The sequence below is a fragment of the Porites lutea genome, chromosome 5 (assembly GCF_958299795.1).
Source record: "Porites lutea chromosome 5, jaPorLute2.1, whole genome shotgun sequence".
Lineage (NCBI taxonomy): Eukaryota > Metazoa > Cnidaria > Anthozoa > Scleractinia > Poritidae > Porites > Porites lutea.
Window position 1 is genome coordinate 40,453,926 of NC_133205.1, and position 21,409 is coordinate 40,475,334.

The following is a 21,409-nucleotide window of genomic DNA, read 5'->3' on the forward strand; positions in this document are numbered from 1 at the left end:
GCAGATTTCAAAAGTAGCCTTTGGCATGAGATTGTGTTAGAGCATTTTAAGTTTCAGGTGGCCCGAACCTATTTATATATGCGCGTTGGTTATTTTGTTAAATCGCGTTTTTCGGCAGGAGCGATTTAACCGATTTCTATGATTTTTGGCATCCTAATTAGTAAAGAATGGTCGAACTTTAGGAAAAAGATATTTATTTATCTTTTAGGTATAAAAACGTTTGAGATATACCCTATCAGACAGGAGATAGTCCTACAGCAGTTTTCCTCTATTTGTGCGTCAACTTTCACAAATGTGTTAGAGTTGCATTTTTAAGTTAAATTTGACCAGCTATTTGTACAGTGAGAGTTCTACGGTCACGACTGACTTCAAACTTGCAGATATAAAACTAGAGAGCTCTGAGGCTTATTTGCTGAAGTTAGAGAAACATCTGTCCTAGGGTTTCAAAATTATTGACATTTTTTTGTAAAAATGCGGTTTTAAACATCTGCCAATATCTCAAACGTTTTCATACCTACAAGAAAACAAATATTACCTATTTCCTTCAAGTTCGACCATTTCTCATTCATTAAGGATGCTAAAAATCATAGAAATCGGTTAAATCTTTCCTGCCGAAAAACCAATTCAAAAACGTAACCAAGGCGCCTATAAATAGGTTCGAGCCACCTTAAAAACCTGAATCTACAACAAAAAGAGTTAGAGAAGCTGTTAAATGACAAGGATGTTTTTCTAAACCAAGTGAATCTGTATTGTATTATTTTCCATTCTGTACAAATGGTTGTTGACAGCCTTTAGTGAGCTTAAGCAAAGACATTTCCTGAGCAATGCTCATCAAATAACTGGAATCCAGTTATTTGATGAGCATTGGACTTTTCGGCATTGGGCAACGGTTTGCCCAAATTTTCATAACACTTAGGTCATGTTTTATTGCGACCAACCAATTGAATCAAGGCCGGTTTTGGTTGATTTGGTTGAAGTTCCCGAAAGAACACTTTTCCGATTGATTTTGGTTGAAACGCTGTTTTGACTGGGTATATTAATTTCCAGACCTTCTTGACCTCTGTCTTCTTCTGAACAATCAGATGATGAATTAGAATAGGTAGCATAACTGTTGATGGAAACTATGGGGAAACCTGAACCTCACATTACAGTCTACTTTAATTTGAGAATGAAAGATCTGAGTTACCAGCGCCGCGACATGCCGGATGAAAAGAATCAAGATAAGAAGAAATGTGTTTTATTTTTGGTGACTGACCGGGATACATTTCATTAGGGTGGAATTTCTTTGAATTAGATTTTTTCAGGTAGAAAATAAAGTTGTCTCAATAACTTTGATTGTCATCCATTTGAAATTTATGGCAGTGTCAAAACAAAGACCGAGTTTTTAAAATTATTTGTCCTCTTCAAATAGTAAAATATATAAAATATTTGAGGCATTGGTTATAGTTTATATTTTAAAACATCGTTCCTTTTCTCCTGTCATTTTATGAAGTGCTTTTGAAGTTGCTATCATGGTATGTTTACAAGTTCTCCTCTCAGTATTTCGTGAGAGTCACACTAGCATTTCACGCAAAGTTTTAGCGCGAAATTCGCGGCAAATTACACAACACTTGAAACTCGACGCCTTCTAAAAGATCAGCGGACGCTACCCACTTATTTCAACCAAGTTCTGAGCTGGTTGAAAAAGTTGATCAACCAAACCAACCAAAAACGATTTTTTGCCAATAGAACACGAAAAAACCCAGCGAACCCACCAACCAAAAATGGTTGGTCCCAATAGAATACGAACTTAATAAAGACACTTTGCAAAACAAATCTGGAGGCGTTGTGGCATGTTAAAAAGGAAAAGGGCTATGTTCTGGTTGACATGGGTCACTGAAAAATTCCTTTGCTTAGGTGAAAGAGACAACTTTTCTGTTGTGATTCACCCCTAACTTTGCTTATGTAAGAAGGTCAATGGAAATACCTTAAATCAGACGGGTAGGCACCACTGGTTGCCCAAAGTGACTAAGAGGCAAAATGACGTGTTTAGTGCTGGCGTCATTTTCCGTTTCCGGCGTTTCGGAACAATGCTTGAATTGATGTCACGGGCAAAATCAGCCAATCACACATACGTCTGTCTCCTCTCGTGTTCTCGTGAAGGACAAGAGCGGACCCAATGAAAGGGAGTGGTGGAGATGGAGCCTACCTCACTAGTTAAGTAATAAGTGACGAAAAATTAAACTGAACATTTAAGTTATTGTTTGTTCATTAATAGCTGTTTTTTCTGTTAGTTTTTTAGTTCTAAAAAAAAGTTAGCTTAATTGGCACTCAATCAGGCTTATCCGCAAGGAGTCTCTGTGGATCTTACTAAAGATCCTTTATGAGTATCATTGTCTTCAGCTAATTATTTTAATGTATTTTGCCATGTAACTTTAAAAAATCATATCTCTGGTGTTATTTACAGTTCAATATCAAGCTATACCTCATTGGAAAGGGAAAAGAATACCCTTTCGAAAAAAAAATATTTCGGTCATAGGAAACCCATAATATTCCGCCACAAAAAAATTAAAAAAGCATATTTTGCAAAAAAAATTTTTAAAATTTTAAAGAATGTCATTTAGCTAGGAAACTTCTTTATTTTGGGTGATATGGTAGTAAGAAATTTTTTTCATCAATATGTAAGCAAAAAAACCCGAAAATCGTTCTAAAATATGGAGCGACTAGAAATTTTCTACAAATTCTTTTCTTCACGCTCTCATGATTATGCTAATTGGATTATCATAATTAGCATAATCCTTTGGCGTCACCTCGTGACCCCATGTTTACTTCACTGAGACGCTTTGTTTCCTCGATTCCCAAAAAAATATCGAGTTAGAGACAAGCAGACATGAATTTGCTGATAGAATTCATCAAAATAAGCAAGAATTTGACAGCGAAAAGCGAAGCGAAGGCAAAACGGGAAGGAAATCGTCGCCGTTTCAAGAACATGTGGCACAGAGTCGGCGATCGGCGATTTGCATGCACAGATTCTAATTGTTTCCTAACCTCGATTTTCGCGTTTAGTTTGCTTGTTATCCTCCAAAATCCTTCAGAATAGTTTGTTTGACTTGTATTTGGTTGATATTCGTCAATACAAGCTTTCATTATTCGCAAAACCGGCTCAAAAAAATTCCCCGCGACTCGCCATAAAATTCCAAATTTTCGAAAGCTCGGTGTGTCACGGTCAAAAGTCCACAGGGGCTGGAACTAGGCAGGTGATTGGCTAAATCTGTTAACTTCCTGTGAGCCAAATTTGGAGGCAATCGGAAGTAACGCGATTTTTTGCGAGTTTATTTTTCCGGATCGATGTCACAACATCGACGGCCCTAGCCGCCGGAGACAATGAGTTAACAAAGATGATTTTAATGATGATCTTGCATAATTTAGGAAAGTCCTTCAAGTTTCAATAGTGAGAAATTACATTCTCATCACTTTTAGGTAATGTTACATCCGAATTCTGTGAGTGACCTTTAATTCTTTAGTTTGGATGATTTTTGTCTTTGTGTATACAGTGTATAGGCTTTGATAAATAGGCCATTTCCGAGTTCCAAAAAATCTCACTTCCAAAGCGAGGCTAAGTGCGAAGCCATTGATATGAAAATGATTTTTAATTATGATGCAAATAAAACTCATTTTCACAACAAAGGTTTCGCACTTAGCCTCGTTTTGAAAGTGAGATTTTTTTAAAACTCGGAAATGGCCTATTGTGCTGGCAAACATAGCATGCTATGCTACTAACAGTGCTCGTATATTTCTTAACTATTTCCAATAATTATGCTAGTTTTTGTAACAATAATAAATATTAAATGAGAGATGATCATCGCAGTTATATACGCAACTTTTGCAGTTTGGAAAAGAAAGCCGGAAAAAAATTCAGTCTTGTACGGGATTCGAGCCCTTGACCTCTGCGATACCGATGCAGCGCTCTACCAATTAAGCTAATTAATAAGCCATCTGGGAGCAGGTCGTTGAATTGGTTCGTTATAAACCCGTGAAAGGATGATGATGAAGTTATGAATGTATGAAAGTCATGTAATATTGTGTGAACTGCGGAGTGAATAATAAATTAAGGCTTTCTTTTCGCAACTGCAAAAGTTGCGTAATAACTGCGATGATCATCTTTCATTTAATTCTTCACTCCGCAGTTCGCATATATGATTTTCATATGTTCATAGTAATAAATATGAAACTTATATTGCGCATATACAGTAGGAATATTTTCATTAAGTACATACTAAAACAGTGGATAGTGTTTTTCGCGCGATCTGATTGGCTACTCAATCAGTGCATATCCTGCATTAGTATATACACACTCAGTGATCTTGGTGATTTAAGCAATCTGATTGGTTCGCTATCTCGGCTTATTCAACAATATTCACCTCCTAGCGAGTGGATAATGTGTGAGCTCAGTGTTTTTCCCACTTTTTTTAGAGAACGATCTTTTAAAAGTCGACAAAATTCAAGGGCTGACTTTTTTTAAGGCAAGAAAAGACTTGGAAGGATTCAATACGGCGTTTTTCAATTTACTGTGGCTGAGTTTTGTGCTCAATGGATTGTTTACAACTCCCGTGTATTCGCGTAGAAGAAGCCGTTTCGTGAACCCAGCGTTTCCTAACAAGAAAATTTGGGCTCAAAAATCGAAGTTTATTTATGACAAACAAATTTAAAAGGAAATGTGTGCAGAAATTCTACGTTTCAAGTAAACAGGAAAAAGAATGATACAAGAAGGCGACGTCTTACCTCGAGCAACGGAGCCGCCATTTTTGTCAGCACTTCATGCGAAAAACGACACAACAAACCCTTTTGGCTATAAACTTGACGAGTCAACACAAAACAACAAAGCTCTACTTTTCTTCTCAGGTAAGGAAACGGTTCCATTTAAGCCATTTAAGCCATTACGCTGTTGTTTGCGAAATGATAAACTTGTGAATTGCCATGTTTGAAAACTCTGCAAAAATCTATTTTTAAACTTACGCGTGATTTGATCTGTCAAGCAAATCGTACTTTTTAACGGTTTCCTCTCTGATTTTGTTGAGATCACTTCGTCTGTATACTCTAAAACAATCATTCTTTTTAATCTCGGTGAATAGTGGCTTTGGGAATATTTACCTCGCCGCTTTCGCGGCTCGGTAAATATTTAGCCACTATTCACCTCGATTTCAAAGAATAATTGTTAACTATTCACTGATTCACCTCCAGTCCCTCCGAGCGAGTGACGCCAAATTCGCTTAAGTTGCGAGCAAAATGGCTTCCGGGTTTGCCGCCGTAACAAACAAAGAAATTTCACAACTAATCAAGCAAGCTGAACCCGAAATACACGAAGAAGGTGACGAAGTTCAGTTTGGAAGTTTTAACAGGTAAAGCTTTGTCTTTTTTACTTGAATTTATCGATTAAACCGGTGAAAAAGTTTTTTGTTTACAAATGCAAATTAAGGTTAAGTCTTGCGTTACTTTATTTAGTTGACTTGTGCATAATTATAAATAAGCTTAAAACGAAATTTAATAATCTTTTTTACAGAATGATTTCAAATACAAAAATAATTCACAACTCCTTTTGAAGAAATTTCCCCGCAAGAGCTAAACAAATGCCTTCAAAAGTTTTATTTGTCGGCAATCAAAAGCGACGACCGCGGCCGTTCGGTCATTGTGCTCAATTATCTCAGTGTTTTAGTAAATACTAAAACAATTATTTACCTCAGTGTCGGTGGCTAGTGGTGGTTATTTACCTCGCCGCTTCGTGGCCTCGGTAAATATCCGCCACCACTAGCCACCTCCACTTCGGTGAATAATTGTTATTAATTTTTTTCCAAGGTTGCAATCTGATTGGTTTCGAGAGCGGGTGGTATTTTAAGATCTTGCCCGTTAACCCGGGCGGAATCTTTGGTAACCTGAGATCAGGCCGAATTTTAGCGGTTCTCGTACATTCTCTCTAACGGCTACCGCTAAAATTTTCGTTTCGCCTTGCCCGCCGGAATGTTATTACAAAGCGAAACGAAAATTGAGCCTGATCTCAGGTTAAATCGTTCGCAGCTTCATGTAAAAGTTTGTTTGTTATTTGTGAATGAGCAAAAACCGTCATTTTTCAAACCAATTTCTCTTAAAACTTGCGCTATTAGAGAGTTTTAGATACGAGTTTACCGCGAACCTCTAACCGCGGTTTGCGGTTACCCGTTTACGGTTCGACGTGCAAACATAATTCGATTTAGATTGGCAGTGGATTAAAGAAGTGGACTCTGGTTTATTTTTCCATTTAGGAATAGAAGAAATATCAATCAGTGAAAATAAAAGAAATTTACAATAACACTTGGTTATCTAGCAGCAAAGAGCTGTAAATTCTTACATTAGTTCTTCTTGCAAATTTACGGCCGCCATTTTGAATCAGCAGCCATGAATGGCACTTGTTTCAAGATCCAATAGGATTTATCAAATTTAGCATTTCGCCCGAATTTGTGTCTCTGTTAATGGATAAAGACCTGCTCCACAAGATTTTTGTATCAAACCCGTCCTACTTCAATACACATAGGCTGGCGAGTGAAGGAAATTTTTCCTGAAACTTTTAAATCTCAGTAACAAAAAAATAAAAGCGCTATTCACCAGCCTAGGTCAGTTCGTATTGGGAGAAACTGTGCCCTCGGTCTGAGTACCGCCCTCGGCCGTCAAGACCTCGGGCACAGTTTCTCCCACGGACCTGGCCTGCCGGTGAATAACATATCATATGTATATATGCGCATTAGTGATTACAGACGATAAGATATAAAAATAAGTCAATTTAAAACCTATCGTCAGTTAAATTCTATGTTAAAAATAATAATAATAAAATGAAATAACATAAAATAAAAACTAAAAACTAAAAATAAATGAATAAGTCAAGTAAAAAGCTATCTTAAAAAAGTTGTTTTGAGAGCTCGCTTAAAAGATGTGAGGCTCGGAATGTTTCTGATCTCCGCCGGAAGACTGTTCCACAGTTTGGGAGCTGCGAACTGAATGGCTCGGTCACCAAGGGTAGGTAGGCACCGTGCGCTGGCTGGTACCAACAATTAAAGTTGCATTCCTGGACCTACGATTATATCTTGACTGGGCAGCGACAGCAATAAGATCAACCAGGTATTGTGGTGCCAGTCCATAGAAGCACTTGAATGTTAATAACACAATTTTAAATTCAATTCTGTATTTGATGGGCAACCATTGAAGTTCCTTTAAAACAGGAGTGATATGACAGATACGAGGAGTGTTAGTTACAAGTCTGGCAGCAGCATTTTGGACTCTTTGAAGTTTATTAATGCGAACAGTAGGAAGGCCGAATAATAGGCTGTTGCAGTAGTCCAATTTGCTGGTAATAAACGCATGGATAAGGGACTATGGTGGTTTGATGAGACAAATACTTTCTGATCCTACATATTTTAGATATAATAAAAAGACGTGCTGCAGATGCTATTGACATGACCAAGCCTATCTAGATTAGAGTCGAACCATGATCCCAAGTTTTTCACTTGTTTTGAAGGACTTATCCGAGATTCACCAACAAAAAGGTGTGAAGTCTTTACTCAGGAAAGAGGATCGGCTTCAAATTCAAGGGGTTTTTTGTCGTGGTGGCCATGGATCTAAACATTGCTCATGCCGATATTTAATAATTTTTCGTCGAGCCCGAATGGACTCGATCTGAGTCAATATCGGCCTCATGGGCTATTGACTCAGAGGCCATGAGAGGGAGAGGAATAATTGTTTTAGTAAAATCCAACTAGTTGGTCAAAAATATCGAAAATAACAAAAGTTTAGCTAGTTAAAGCTAGACTTTAATGCTTTTTTGCCGCCAAAAAGCCCGCGCTTTTCGTTACTAGTGGGCTATAACATATAGCCAAGAGAGAATGAGGTATATATAGCCTAGTAGTAGCTCAACCAATCAGAACGCAGCATTGATAACAGACCACTAGTTATCATTGTTTATTTGATACGTTTCAGTTGGTTCGTATCTTTTCGTCGTTCCACCTACGAGTCGTTTCGCCAACGTCCTATTTAGGTCCTTTCGCCAATGAGCCAGGTCAGTTCCCCAGCTCAGTTCTTTACCTAATCAACGGGCGTAACGAACGAGTTGTACACATATTTATTGATTTTAAGTATTGATCATAGCTGAAAGAAAGAGGAACATACATGTGTGGCGCTCGTTTTGTTTCGTACGCTAAATGACTTAAGACGTTTGTGAAAGGGGCGTTGACGAAACCACGCGTTGGCGAAATGATCGGTCACCTTTTTAGCCTGTTCCAAGCGTTCAGATAGTGGAGAGCGGTGCGGAGTGAAGAAGGCGATGTAAAGTAGAGGGGGACTGGGGATCACCTTTTTGGACGACGTTACACTTCGTTACCACTATAAAAATAACGAAACACGCTCCATATAGACGTACATGACGGGTTCCGCTGACCAAACTTCAAAAGGCCCTGGGGGCCCTGGGGGACGATACTGGCAAGATGGCGTCGAAAGTAGAGTATGTCCTTATTTCTTGAACTGCGATGGAATGGAAGAAAGAGAGTCTTTGTGTCTCGAAAAGATCGCAAAAACTTATAAAGAAGTTGAGCGGCAGCTTAATCTTTGGAAGGAAACGGATCGCCACTCAACTGAACAGATTCAGTCTCTGAGAAGTCCCCTGGAACAGCTTCACTCGTGCGAGAAAGATAACTTCAGTGACTCCCCACTAAGTAACTATGAAGGATTGAAGCAGAAACTTCAATTCAAGCTGCTTAAACAAACAGAGTGCATTATGGCAAAACTTCAGCAAGATCTGTAAGCATATTCATCCTTTTATTCTGTTCTTGGTTGGCGACCACATTAAAAGGTGCCATAAATTATTTGTTGACAAGTCAATAAGCTTGTTATCTTATCTCGTGCAAAATGCAGACGGTTTTAGTCCCCTGCAAGAGAGAAAAGCTTTTGTTTTTGGCAACCAAGATGGCCGCCGCTATGATGTCAGCTGAAAACCAACAATAGGCCATTTTTCAGTTGTGTGCTCAGTGCCCTGGCCTTTGAATAGAAGCAAGGATGGTGGTGACCTTGTTTTGTTACAAACCGTCCTACTTTTCATGTGCAAAGCATGGTATTCTCATGCTAACAAGCCCGGGAACATGATCATTTACATATGTGTCACAGCTACCGTGAAAATTTCACGCAGTGAAAAAGTTTATAATCGCCGTGAAAATATTTCATGCTGTGAAAAATTTCAGTCACCATGAAAATCTTCCACCCCGTGAAAAAGTTACTGTCTCTGGAGAAAATCTGCTCATACAGACGAAACATTTTACTTTTCCACTCACTCTTTAATTATCTACAATGCCAATTTCAGAGATTTAGTGCTGGTGTGTATAAGTCATTCAAGATCCAATTACCAGTATTGAAAGCTACATGTTATTCATTGTTATCTAATAATTGCTACCTTTTTTCTTCTGAACATGCTAATACAGATTTTTTTTTTTTTCCTATTGTAAAACAGTTTTTCTATCATAATGAAATGTAACATTGTTTTCAAAAGTGAATTGTTTAGATGCCATGCAAGCCTTTATTTCCCCCAATGAATGTAACGTGTACTTTTGATTTTTGATTTTCGGTAAAACAAATGAAATCGCTTAAAAAGTGAATCACCGAAGATCGCCAAAGATAATCAACAACTGCATGATTCTTTCTTTGTATTCTCTAAATTTACAACCAAAATATCGTCTAAAATTTGAAAGAGTTTGCAAGCTTTTATCTCTTCCATGAAGTATGCAAATGCTAGACTCTGTGGTGACAAGATGAAATATGTAACGCATGTTTTGATATTGCATGATATCTTTTGGATTTATTTCATTTTTACCCTTCTGTTCAATCAGATCGTTGTAACGGTGAAATTTTGAGTATAACATTTAGTAAGAGACAAGGAACTTGAAATGGAGCATGATAAATCAAGTAGAGTTTGCACGTGTGATGGGGCTACAAAACTGCAGATAAGAGCAGTCACTTCACTGCAATGCGCCTCGGTATCCTGGTTTTAGGAATTGCAGTAATAGTTGGTCTTTCTGCAAAGAATTTTGTTCGTTTTTTTGAGTGAAAACCTTGCCATATTTGGTAAATAACTAAGCATCTCTGACATCGACATTGGGAATATTTGCACGTTGCGATGAAGAAAAAAAGAGCCAAGTCACCGACTGTTGCAATTACAGACAACGTAAACATATTGACATGAAACACACGCAGTTCCAATCGTGCATATCTAATGAAATATTTGCCGTGGACACATACAATATGTAAAAATATTGACAAGAAATTACGAGATTTTGTCCCTAGTGTGATTGTGATTTGTGGCTTTACAGGCCTGAACACAATACTCTAAATACATTTTTTTTATTTTTTTCATTAGCTATTTAAAACGGGTGAATATTCTGAGAGAAATATTACTTTTTGCATGGATCAACTTCCACAAATTTCGCTTGACATGACCAGGTATTCTCGTTTTTTACAGTTCGAAAAGCGGCCAAAAGAGGCGAGAAAAAACACAAAACAAAAAAACAGGTTAGATTTCATTCACCCTCGATATGTTTCTCGGCGTGAAAATGTGTTGACTCTTAATTTCATGGCGTGAAAGTTTACACCGGTTAAATAATCACAGCATGGAAGTCTTCACTGATCTTTCACAACATGATTAGTTTCATACCAAGAGTGAAAAATTATCACATGGAGTGAACGGGCGTAGAATTTGAAATTCACGCCGTGAAAACTCTAATTCACGCACCGTGACCGTAGAAAAAAATCACAGTTTTTAGTGAAATCCATAAGCCCCTTTTTCGCATGAAGGGTCACATATGAAAAATAAGAAGGTTTGTAACAAAACAATGTTACTGCCATCCTTGCTTCTGTTCAAAGGCCAGAGTACTGAGTACACACTGTAAAATGACCTATAAAGATTTTGTAGCTTATTTTTAGCTCATTATTAGTTCACTTAGGAAAAAAACCCTTTTTGGAAAACTTGTACAGTGGAACCTCTGGAGGATACTTTGGGTTTTGGTGACAACCAGAGGTACAGATGGGGTCATAATTTCAATTTAATCTCCCAAGAATTCCTCTGACTTGAAGCAAGCTCCATCCCCCCCACCGCCCCCCCCCCCCCCCCAAAAAAAAAAAAAAGGAATGAATGCTGAATGTCTTTTGGTGTGCTCTATAAAATCCTTGGTCAAATCAAATTACCTGGAAAAAAAGTACTAGCTAAACTTTTCTTAGAAACTTAATACCAAAACTCTCAAAATGTCCTTTGAACCTATAATGCAATATTTCATCTATAGATTTTTTTTCCTAGGGAAATGTACAAGAGTATTTCAATGAAGTTATCATCACTCTGGTCTAGTACTTTGCAAGTTTACAGCCTCCATTCAAGTATGTAGTAATCACTGAAAAATTACAACACAGATGTTGCTGAAGGCTGTAATCTACGAAAAAATTCAAGGGAGCCCAGTACTCTGAACCTGAGAAATCCTGGGTGCCCCGCGTATGATTCCTTTGAAAAAAGGCTAAGGTTTTGTAGATGCTCAGGAGAAAAAGTTAGGCACCAAGGGCCACCGGGTGCTGCTAAAGCACAGCCTTGTCATTCCAAGAGCAATGACACCCTCGTTACAACTAACATCAACTTGAATTGTTCAAGCTTTTAATACCAAAATGGAGGTGGCTAGCTAGGGAAAGGTACAAGCTCTTATGAGAAATTTCCTAAAGCAACCACCTGGTGACATGACATGCCGCCACAAATAGAATCGGTGATTTCACTTATAACCTGAGTAAACAGCCAGAATTTTGCAATGCCACTACAGGTTCCACATAAAATTACATCTGTTAACAAATGCAGAATTGGATTTGAGTAGTGCTTCTGATTGGTTGTCCTCTGAGGAAAATTTGTTTCAACCAATCCGAAGCACTACCCAGACCTGGGTAGTGACATGTCATCAGTATGGAATTTCTGCAGTCCTTCCTCAGATGTCATTTCTCAGGGAAAACAGTGGTGGTGTCGTGAAAAATCTTTAAAAGTACATAATTAAAAAAATTGACAACTAACAGATTTTTTTGTGTTTCAGGTGCTCTGCCCATGAGTGTAGTATGTGAAGGAAGTCCCACTCAGCCATCAATAGCTGACCTTCTGGAGTGGCTTAGTGATCTTGAAAGAATCCACAATGAGTTGTATCCAAAAAAATTTAATTAGTTCCTCCCTAAAAACTAGCTTCCAAAAGTAAAGTACTTGTAGGCAACTGGCCTCAGATGTTCAAATTCCAGTGGATTCTACCCACTGGGTAACATAATTGGTTTCTCTAAGTAATTATCTCCTGGATGGTGCTTTATACAGTGGGAAGCACTATCCAGCATTTGAACAACTGGGGCCAGGTACTACTAGCCAGTTGTTGTCCAAAAGTGGATAGCACTATCCACCAAATATAAAATCACTATCCACTGAATAACGCTATTAGTTTTCCTAATTTGTGTTTTACTTATCCACTAGACAGGGATTTATCTTGCCTAGTTGTTCAAAGGGTGGATAAGATTATCCACTGGATAAATCTCTATCCAATGGATAGCGCATGGCAATTGGTTTTCCCGCGATACATGTACACTAATCCACTGGATAGTGATTTATCTGGTCTCGGCCAGGTTGCTCAAAGCTGGGTTAAGATAACCTTAGGTCAGTGCAAAATTTGAATTCTATAATAGAGGTTTAAGTTCATTTTCCATAATTTGGTGATTGGACGCTCTAAAAAGGATACCGAAAATTATCAGAGAAAATGCTTTTGAACAAAACAATAAGAAACCTGAGTTAAAATTTATCCCTGGGTTAGGGCTAATCGGCCCTCAAACAACTGTGCCCTGTAGGGTAGTGCTATCCTGGCCTGTTCTCAAACTCATCATGAAAATGTACTGTGAAGTTTTATTTGGGTATGGATAAACCATCAAATGTTTTGAAGGCTTGTATTGAGTTTTGTCTGTTTACAAGAATTGGTGTTGAACATTTGAGTGTCAAAACAGCTGACATTCAGTCATTTGTAAGTTCATTTCAAAAACCTTTATAGCTGCTCCTTGTGCTTCGAATCCACTTCTCTGTGACTGGATATCAGATGAAAGACTCCCTCTCATGTTTGCTATATAACAATTATTCATTTTAATACAAACCTTAGGAATGCTGAAAATGCCTTTCCTTTTTTTTAAGTTCCAGGCAGTTGAAGAACACGCGTTGTCATTAGATGCAGGGGGTCAATATGATGTTTCTAGTGTTAAATAGCCTAAAATCAGCATTTCACCATATATATCGCTATCTAGTGGAAAAGCATTATGAAAACCAATTGCGATATCTAGTGGATAAAGATTTATCCAGTGTACAACGTATAGTGCTCTCCGTGCTCTCCACCTTTTGAACAACTGGGGCCACTAGACTATTAATTTGTTTTTGTCAATTACAAGACTCTTCTGGGCTCGAAAAAGACTTTAATTCCAGCTTGTCCTTTGGGCAAGCAGCTGTGACATTTTACTTCCCCGAGGCAACTTCTTGCTTGTCTTAGTTAATGATTTTGTAAGAGGATGACTTGCCTGAACCCTTGCTTATTGGGTAAGTAAGCTTTAAACGTTTCTTGCCCAGCAAGAAAATCTACTTTTCTGGACTGCGGAGTGGGACTTATTTTGAGCCCTGCTTTTTATGGATTCTGCAATTGGATGGGATTTAAGATCAATTGTGCAAAATGGAATCAAATTCACTGTCATAAGAAGTAATGGGACTTTTTTCGAGCCCTGCTTCTTATGGATTCTGCAATGGAGTGGGATTTAAGATCAAATGTCATGATAATGTGCAAAATGAAACCATCACATAAGAAGCCTGTTGAAACAACCTTTGAGCAAGGTCCTTGACATACTTATCCAGATATGAAGAGAAGACTGAAATACTGAGCAAGATAACATACACAACAACAATGGTTGATGTACACAAGGCTGTCGGAGACTGGAACTCCACACAGGGCAGGCATGCTCATAAAATAAGAGGTAAGGGAAATACAGGATGTCTGGCTATAACCAGATGTGGGAATTGGTTAATGTGTAACGATTTGATTTAGCAGCTTTTGCTCAGCTACTCCCACCTAACCAACTGGCAAGCTTTCCTACCCTAAGCAGCTGCATTACCAGCAGTTAAGGCTCCTTTCACTAGATTTTTCATAATAATTTTATAATTGATTCACAATAACAAAGTCTTCTTTAAAATGTCAGGCAACTTTCAGATGGCCCATTTAAGGTTCTTGGTTAGTCAGGACCAGCCAAATAAAAGCGAGTGCAAGAAAATTGAAGAGGCAAGGACTGGGGATTCCACCCTCTCTTCCTTCCCATCTTTTTTTTATCCATGTTCGCTTTTCTTTTTGCTTGTCCCGACTGAAAGAATGGAACAAGCAAGTTTATGTCATTCCTTTCTATTCTTAGTCAAAGAAATCTTTAAATCGCCTCAGGTAAGGGAATCTAAGACAGCCTTGAATTCTGGATTCAACACCATGGATTCCAGATTCCATGCACTGGATTCTCTGTCAGTGGAACTTGGATTGCGGATTCCTTGAGCTGTATCCTGGATTCCAACTTCCAGGATTCCAGATTTTACAAGATTCTATGAGCAAAAAATTTCCCAGAATTCCCTTACATGGGGCGACTTTAAATAATTTTTAGGTCGTAGTAAATTTACTTTTGGGTATAGTGTAATTTCGACAGTGCATATTTTTCTTTTTTTGACTGCTTAGATATCATGGAACAAGTGGCGGTATTTCTGGCAAGTAGGACTTAAACAAGCTGGGTTTGGGCAGCGGCTGCTACTGTAGACTGTCAACCCTGTCATGAGCCTTGCAAGTCAGTCTTTTGTCATGAACATATACTTTTGAACCTCCATCGATATAGTTTTGAACAATCAATGGAGGATAGAGCGCACACTTGCTTTACAATCTCAGTTGTGTTCTCGGTTGTGGTTAGGCCAGTGGTGTGACAAGCGGTGGTATCAACAAATGCTACATCAACTAACAACAGAGGATTCACTGTCGATGCCGACAAGGATCAGTACGATCTGGAGCTACCGTTGAAGCAGATTTTTGAGTCAAACAAAGTCTATTCCTTGCTGTTTGTTATAAAGAAGTTTGGGTGAAACGAACTTTGAAAACAAATTCTGTTTATTTACATCTTGACAGTCGTGGTCTGGGAGACTCAATACACGATAATAAATACCTGTACAAGTACATCAGTGCCAAAAGAAAAGCGCTGGGTATAATAATTTTATACATTTGTTTAGTATCCAATGTTTACTCCACTACAACAGCAAGCGTGGAGTGATCTCAAGCCAAACTGTACATAAAAGTTAGACAAACTTCCAGGATTAAGGACTTGAGTTAACTTTGGATCCCAGGTGTTACACAAAGCCAAAGCATGTCTTTTCTCACTTTTTCGCAATGCAGTCTCAATAAAGTTCTTTGATTTTGCTGATTGATCGCTTCCAGCTTCGTGTCCATCTTTCTTCATTCTGGATTTGTGCATTCATTGCTTCTCGAATGGCCTTCAATCTAGCCTCGAACTTTTCTTTGTAATCCTAAAAGATTTGACAGATGTTTATAATCAATTACAAGATAATCGTGGGCAAGTTAAAGAGAACTGATTGATAAGAAATGATTGTACATTTCAGGGCCCATAGAGCGGCTCTAATGACGATTAGCTGTAACTCAGGATTAGAATTTTTTAGGATGAGCAAAGAAGAAGAAGAAGAAGAAGAAGAAATTACGAAAAAAATTTATAAAATGAGTACTACTATCCCTTACATCATAAGCCTTGTTCCGTGAATGGATCACTGCCAAATGACCTTGTGTTGTCTTGACGGTTTTGACGGTGGGGGTTCGTGATGAAAGTTAAGGAAAATACGTTGCTGGATCTTAATTAACGCGTCGATGGGTAGTCGCCATTTTAAAAGGTACCTTTCTTTCCTTTCCTGTGTTTTTGGACAAAGATCGAGGCCATAACTGTGGAACTTTCCAACACTGATAATTCAATACCATCCCTGTTCTAGTTTTGAACAAAACAAGCAATAATTGTGGGACTTTAAAATACGTATTGGCATTAACAATGCCATAATTCAAGTTTTTCATAAAATATTGGTCGAAAGACCCGAAAACTAGAAGAAGTGCTTCTAAATAACAACTTGTTTAGATGTTCGGTCTCTTCAGCTGGGGAGAAGCAAACTGTGAACTACACAAAAGGATATTAATCTTCTTGTCAACAGACTCTTCCAGGACAAGTTCGTTAGTTGGTAAGCCCTCCCAAACAGTACCTCCAGACGGGAATGGTGCCAGTTTATCTAAAAATGAGATAGGGACAGAAGATTACAGAAAAACAACAACAGTCAATGGGCTAATTCTGTATAAATTTACGACTTCTCAGGTTTCTTATTTCTTGGGTCAATTTCTGATTCTTACCTTTGTCGTCCTCACTACCGGTCATTTTCTCTCTCAACAGTCTCTTGGTACTCTTTGGTTTGGGTTCAACCTCTGTGAAATCAAACGGTTAAAATGTTAAGCCTACCCCAGGGGTGAACTAGTCACTCCTATTTGAATGTTTCATGAAGTGACCTACATCGCCGGACGCGCGTGAATAAGCTCCAGTTGTCTTCCGCTTTAATTCTAGTTGCATTTGGAACCCCATGACTACCGGATTTAACATGAAAACATTGATTTACGTCATCGGTATGGAATTTCTGTCGCTGAGTCGCAGACGTTCCTCCTCGTGAAACGTCCCTTAGCGGCGATGAGCGAGGAGAAACGTCTGCCGTTCGCTGGCTAGAGGAGACTTACCCACACTCAATCAACAGCCTTTCGATGCTACACGCAAAATCATTTTCCTCCTCTATCTTCGCTAATCCCATATTTTTTTTCTCGAACTAAGTTAGCAACTGTAACTCTGAAAAGGCATACACTATTCTTAATTCCGTGCTGGCCGGATTTGTACTTATGACCTCCCACAACGCCACTGAGGGGTTCCTTCACTCGATGAACCCATTGTGAGGTTGACAATTTCCCTGCCGTTTGAGATACAACTGTCCTAAACAGATAACACTGAAGTGAAATCACTTACTTCCGACTTCAACATCATCCAAGGAAAGGACTGCGTCAAACTGAAGCAACATAGTCTCACATGTCTGAGCCAGCTTCTCGATAAACGAATTTGCAACCTGAGCTTCTAGTTTCTAAAAGGCAAAGTCAACAATAATAACGCGTCAAATTCGAGTTTCGTAGAACAGGCGCCTGAGAGTAAGGCTGAAAACTCTTTAAAGAGAAAAATAATCAAGCAACAGTCTTAAATCATGAAGTACAGTAAGACATGTTGCTGAAAGCAGACCATTAATTTACGCGCGCATTCATATCGAAGTTAAAGTAAACAATTAAAGTGCCGCCATTTTGGTGTAGCTGGCCAATCCTAGGGGAGTAAAATATTGCTTTTTTGTAAACGCGCCACAAAGCTCTCACTGGCGAGTTGTTCAAGTGGCTAACGAAACACAAACAATCTCCTTAGCCCTAGCAGGTAAGTTTATAATTCATATCCGAGAAGAATATAAATCTTGATGTACGGTATACTGTCTCAGACTTCATTTATTTGATCATCTAACTGTTGTCCACATGATGATAATACCGAAAAATTAATTAACAATTGTTGAATGAGGCTGAGTAGGATGTGAAGAATTACGCAGATCAAGGAGGGTGTTATCCTCCGAGGCTGAAGGCATCACCTCCTCGTACACTTTCAAACTTTTAGCCTATTTATCGGCACTGTTTCAGGATATAAACAGATGTTTTATCTTGCAGATACTCCTCAAAAAGTATACAGTGGAACCCCGCCTTACGACCACCCCGTTAATGCGACCACTTTTTTGTGGCCCGAACAAAAGCCCACTCATTTTCTTATCTGAAAATCCCGTTAATCCGACCACCCCGTTATTACGACCAACGACCACCTTTGGGAGTCCTGAGTCGTTATTTTCTTTATAAAATTACCCCGTTAATACGACCAGTCAAAATGCTTGGTGGGGCTGCTGAATGAAAACAGACACAATCTGACAAACAATAACCCATTACTAATATTTTATTTTGTATTTTATTATATTTTTTATATTGTGTTAGTGGTAAGCATGACATCCGGTAAATTGCTGTGTGCAGTAAAAAGGATGCATGAATAAATAATACAAAAGATCTGAAAGACTTCACTTTGCAGCATTTCGAGGCTCTCTAAGTTATTTTGCCTTCTTGTTTCTACTGCCTTCCACTGTGGCTTTTCTCTTCAAGTCCATTTCCTTATCTTTTCTCCCAGAACTTTAAACTTTGTAATAATTGTGAAAGTGTTGTAAGCTACAATATAGAAAACGGCTCTTTGAGACAAATATAAATCAACCTTTTTGCAGTTAATTAACAACCTTACAACCGCAATTCAATGCAACTGAACAATGTAACAGTAAACGAAACCGAGTAATGAGAAAAAACACTGACTTGTTTCAGTTCCTTGTTATGAAAGGAAAGGGTTTGTGATGTAGTACAATGTAGTTTAAAAACATTTTGCATCATAATTTGACCCTACCCCGTTAATACGACCACCCCGTTAATACGACCAAATTTCCATGGCCCGAAGGTGGTCGTATTAACGGGGTTCCACTGTATAACATCCATCGAACAACGTGTTTTCACAATTCGTGCATTTTTCCCCTAATTTAAGTCAGAAAATTAACTGAGCTATTTTGTCTACGGATAGCCGTAAATGCAATTTTTTTTTTAGTTCACTATTGCCCAAGCAGCCTCGTTTCCAATCAAATGTACCATCGATCAACCTCGTTTCTAATCAAAATACACCATCGAGTCGATGGTATATTGCTTGCCCAGTTTTCCAAATATGGTGAGCGCCAGTTGGTTATGAAGAATTAGCTGGGGAATTGGAGCCAGTCAAACACGGCCAAATATTTTGAATGAATGATAAGGTCTATTATTATTACTTTGTCGGGCATTTTGGGGTATCTTGCGGGTTAAAATGGAGAATTTGGCGGGTAACAATGTATTTTAGACCGCTGAGGTTGACCAAAGACTCAAAGAGAGGATATGGACAGTCATACGATGTAAGCAGCCAATCAAAATCTAGAAACCAGTGCAAAGTTCGCGCCGTTTTCTTGCATCATTTGTGTAAAAAAAAAAAAAAGCTCAAATCACGGCTGAAAACAAAGAGAACAACAATTGAAACAATTTGTAAATTCACCATCTCCTTAGCCAGAGGAAGAAGATCTACAGAAGTTAGAGAAGCTTCTGATGTACATAACCCTGTTGTAGCTCCATGGCAGGCGGCGAAGTGCATGTAAGTTTTGCGGCTTCAAGCCGAAAGCATTCAGATCAACCCACTAAGCCAAACTGTTATAAGTTTAACACCTGAACATTTAATTTCAACGTTTACAAATAACCTTTCTTGTCATTATAATTGTTGAACTCTCAAATGGCACAATTTTGTAATTTCTAGCCAGTTTCACATGAAAGTGTATTTTTCATTGAGAGAAAATAAAAGCCATTTAACTTGTAAACGCCAGACTGGCTTGCCATTTTTCTCAATGCCCTCCAAAGTAATAATGGTAGTAATAGAGTTTATGCTCTATAATATTGGTCTACAGCACCTTGTCTACAGTGCATGTCAAACTGGTTTCAAACGAAATAGCCAAGCCTGCGAAAACAGCCACCTCTTATCGCTCCTCGTCGCTGAGGACCCCATATAAGCGACCGTATTTGCAGGATAGAATTACCCTGATTAAGCCCAGGTTCATAAAGATTTAGTTGCTGTACGAAGCCATATTAAAACAAGCTATTCTGGTAACGCACCGCTAACGCTTCTGCATGTTGTTTAGCTCCATCCAGGGCCTCTTGTCTCCGTCTTTCTTCACTGGCGCAAAGTGTGTCCATCTCTGTTCGGTTGTGAGGATGGCCCAGAGACGGGCGCAGCTGAGATTGATGATGATTCTAAAAATAAGAGAAAAGGAAAGAAAATGTTACAAAGCCTTGTCACTTGATTCGCTAATTCGAAAGGCGGCATTTATCCTGAGAAATAGACAACTGGATGGCCTTTATTCATAAGCTAGGTAACCCTGATGCAGCATAGCATACTGCATGGGACTCAAACTGCATTTACTCCTTATGACATGCACATACTTGGTCTGTCACAAAACTTGGTTTTAAAAACTACTTCAATTAATGTGGAAAATAGATCGTAAATTACTTTTTAAAGACTGCGATAAAATAGTGTTAGGTTTTTTTGTTGTTGTTTGGTTCCATATTCCTTGGCCAATCCCAACTCTTGGAGGTGCTGAGCCATTGAACAAACTGGCAGTTAGTTATTATCGAGCCTAAAAACACTAGGTTCTGCCTGGTGTGTAAGTGTGTATAACAATTATTTTAATACTCGACACTAATGGTTTTAAATACCTTTCTTTTCTCTAATTCTTGTACTCTGAGCTGATAGTCATTTTCCAGTGTTTTTCTGTCTTTCTCTAATTCAGCCAGTTGGTCTGTGATTATGATCTGAACAACCAGCGGTGGAAGGTGAACTAACATCACAGAAAATTTCTGTAACTGCGAGCGAAGTTCTGCAAACAAACGAGGCATTCAATGAATTAGACAAAATATAATAACGTACCTCGTGCCGTGCACAGATAAAGAAATATTCAAATTTTGATGAGGGAAAAAGAGTATCTGCTTTAGAGAAGAGAAAGTCCACATGCAAATTTCGAGTTTTCAAAATATTTTAAAACTCCCTAAACTTTCATGAAGATTGCGAAAACCGTCGGAAACCGGTTATAAAAATTACAGATTGTAATTGTCTTTATGGACCATGCATAAAAGGAGGTTTGCAAAACCAGTGATTTTGTTACCTCTGCGTCCTGCGTCCCTGACGTATAAAAATCCCTAAACACGCAAAATATTTCATCTCATGCGTCCCGTAGTACGCAAAGATCGATCGATCGATCGATCTGAATATGTGTCTTTGTAGAAATATCCCGTTCGTGTAATTTCTGTGGCAGTTATTATGGTTATTGTTGAACGACGCATATTTCTTTTAGCCTTTGTTGTGCTTTAAAATAGAAGGAATATATTTTAATTTCAGTGTACTGTAACACAGAGTGTTGCAGTCTGTCTTCAGATTAACTGTCTGGTGACATAATGGCCCAAGCATTTTCAATTTCGCACTTGTTTTTGTTGTTGTTGTTGTTTTTCATTTAACTAGGACTCATTGGTTCTTGACTGGGACTCGTGAGTTTTCACAAGATGAGTCCCAGGAATCACCATAACTATTTGTAACAAAATCACTGTTGCAATGT

At 38.4% G+C, this 21,409-nt stretch overlaps 2 protein-coding genes across 3 annotated transcripts in view; one reads left to right on the top strand and one right to left on the bottom strand.

The window, feature by feature from the left end:
• Positions 1–8,472: 8,472 nt before the first annotated feature.
• LOC140937624 (AFG2-interacting ribosome maturation factor-like) lies at positions 8,473–15,511 on the top strand. 2 transcript variants are annotated; one of them, XM_073387179.1, is made up of 5 exons: positions 8,473–8,796; positions 11,336–11,412; positions 12,102–12,204; positions 13,928–14,046; positions 14,784–15,511. In XM_073387179.1, exons 1-5 carry the CDS (start codon positions 8,531–8,533, stop codon positions 14,825–14,827), a joined length of 609 nt encoding a protein of 202 aa, XP_073243280.1. In that variant the 5' UTR covers positions 8,473–8,530; the 3' UTR covers positions 14,828–15,511. The 2 variants fall into 2 exon arrangements, with proteins under 2 accessions (XP_073243280.1, XP_073243279.1); XM_073387178.1 differs by having other exon boundaries at positions 15,010–15,511.
• The window catches only part of LOC140937626 (coiled-coil domain-containing protein 180-like), a 38,440-nt gene continuing 32,216 nt past the window's right edge, over positions 15,186–21,409 (bottom strand). The window contains exons 41-47 of the mRNA XM_073387180.1: positions 20,517–20,677; positions 19,917–20,054; positions 17,149–17,260; positions 16,494–16,565; positions 16,283–16,375; positions 15,843–15,919; positions 15,186–15,616 (exon numbers count right to left, since the gene is read on the bottom strand). Of these exons, the coding sequence (XP_073243281.1) occupies positions 15,488–15,616; positions 15,843–15,919; positions 16,283–16,375; positions 16,494–16,565; positions 17,149–17,260; positions 19,917–20,054; positions 20,517–20,677 (782 nt within the window). The 3' untranslated portion in view covers positions 15,186–15,487. The remainder of the gene's footprint in view (positions 15,617–15,842; positions 15,920–16,282; positions 16,376–16,493; positions 16,566–17,148; positions 17,261–19,916; positions 20,055–20,516; positions 20,678–21,409) is intronic.

Coding starts and splice junctions, on each gene's coding strand:
- LOC140937624 (XM_073387178.1), top strand. CDS start 8,531: ATGGAAGAAAGAGAGTCTTTGTGTCTCGAAAAGATCGCAAAAACTTAT. Junction 8,797..11,335: donor GCAAAACTTCAGCAAGATCT/GTAAGCATATTC, acceptor TTTTTTTCCTAG/GGAAATGTACAAGAGTATTT. Junction 14,047..15,009: donor GCATGCTCATAAAATAAGAG/GTAAGGGAAATA, acceptor GGTTGTGGTTAG/GCCAGTGGTGTGACAAGCGG.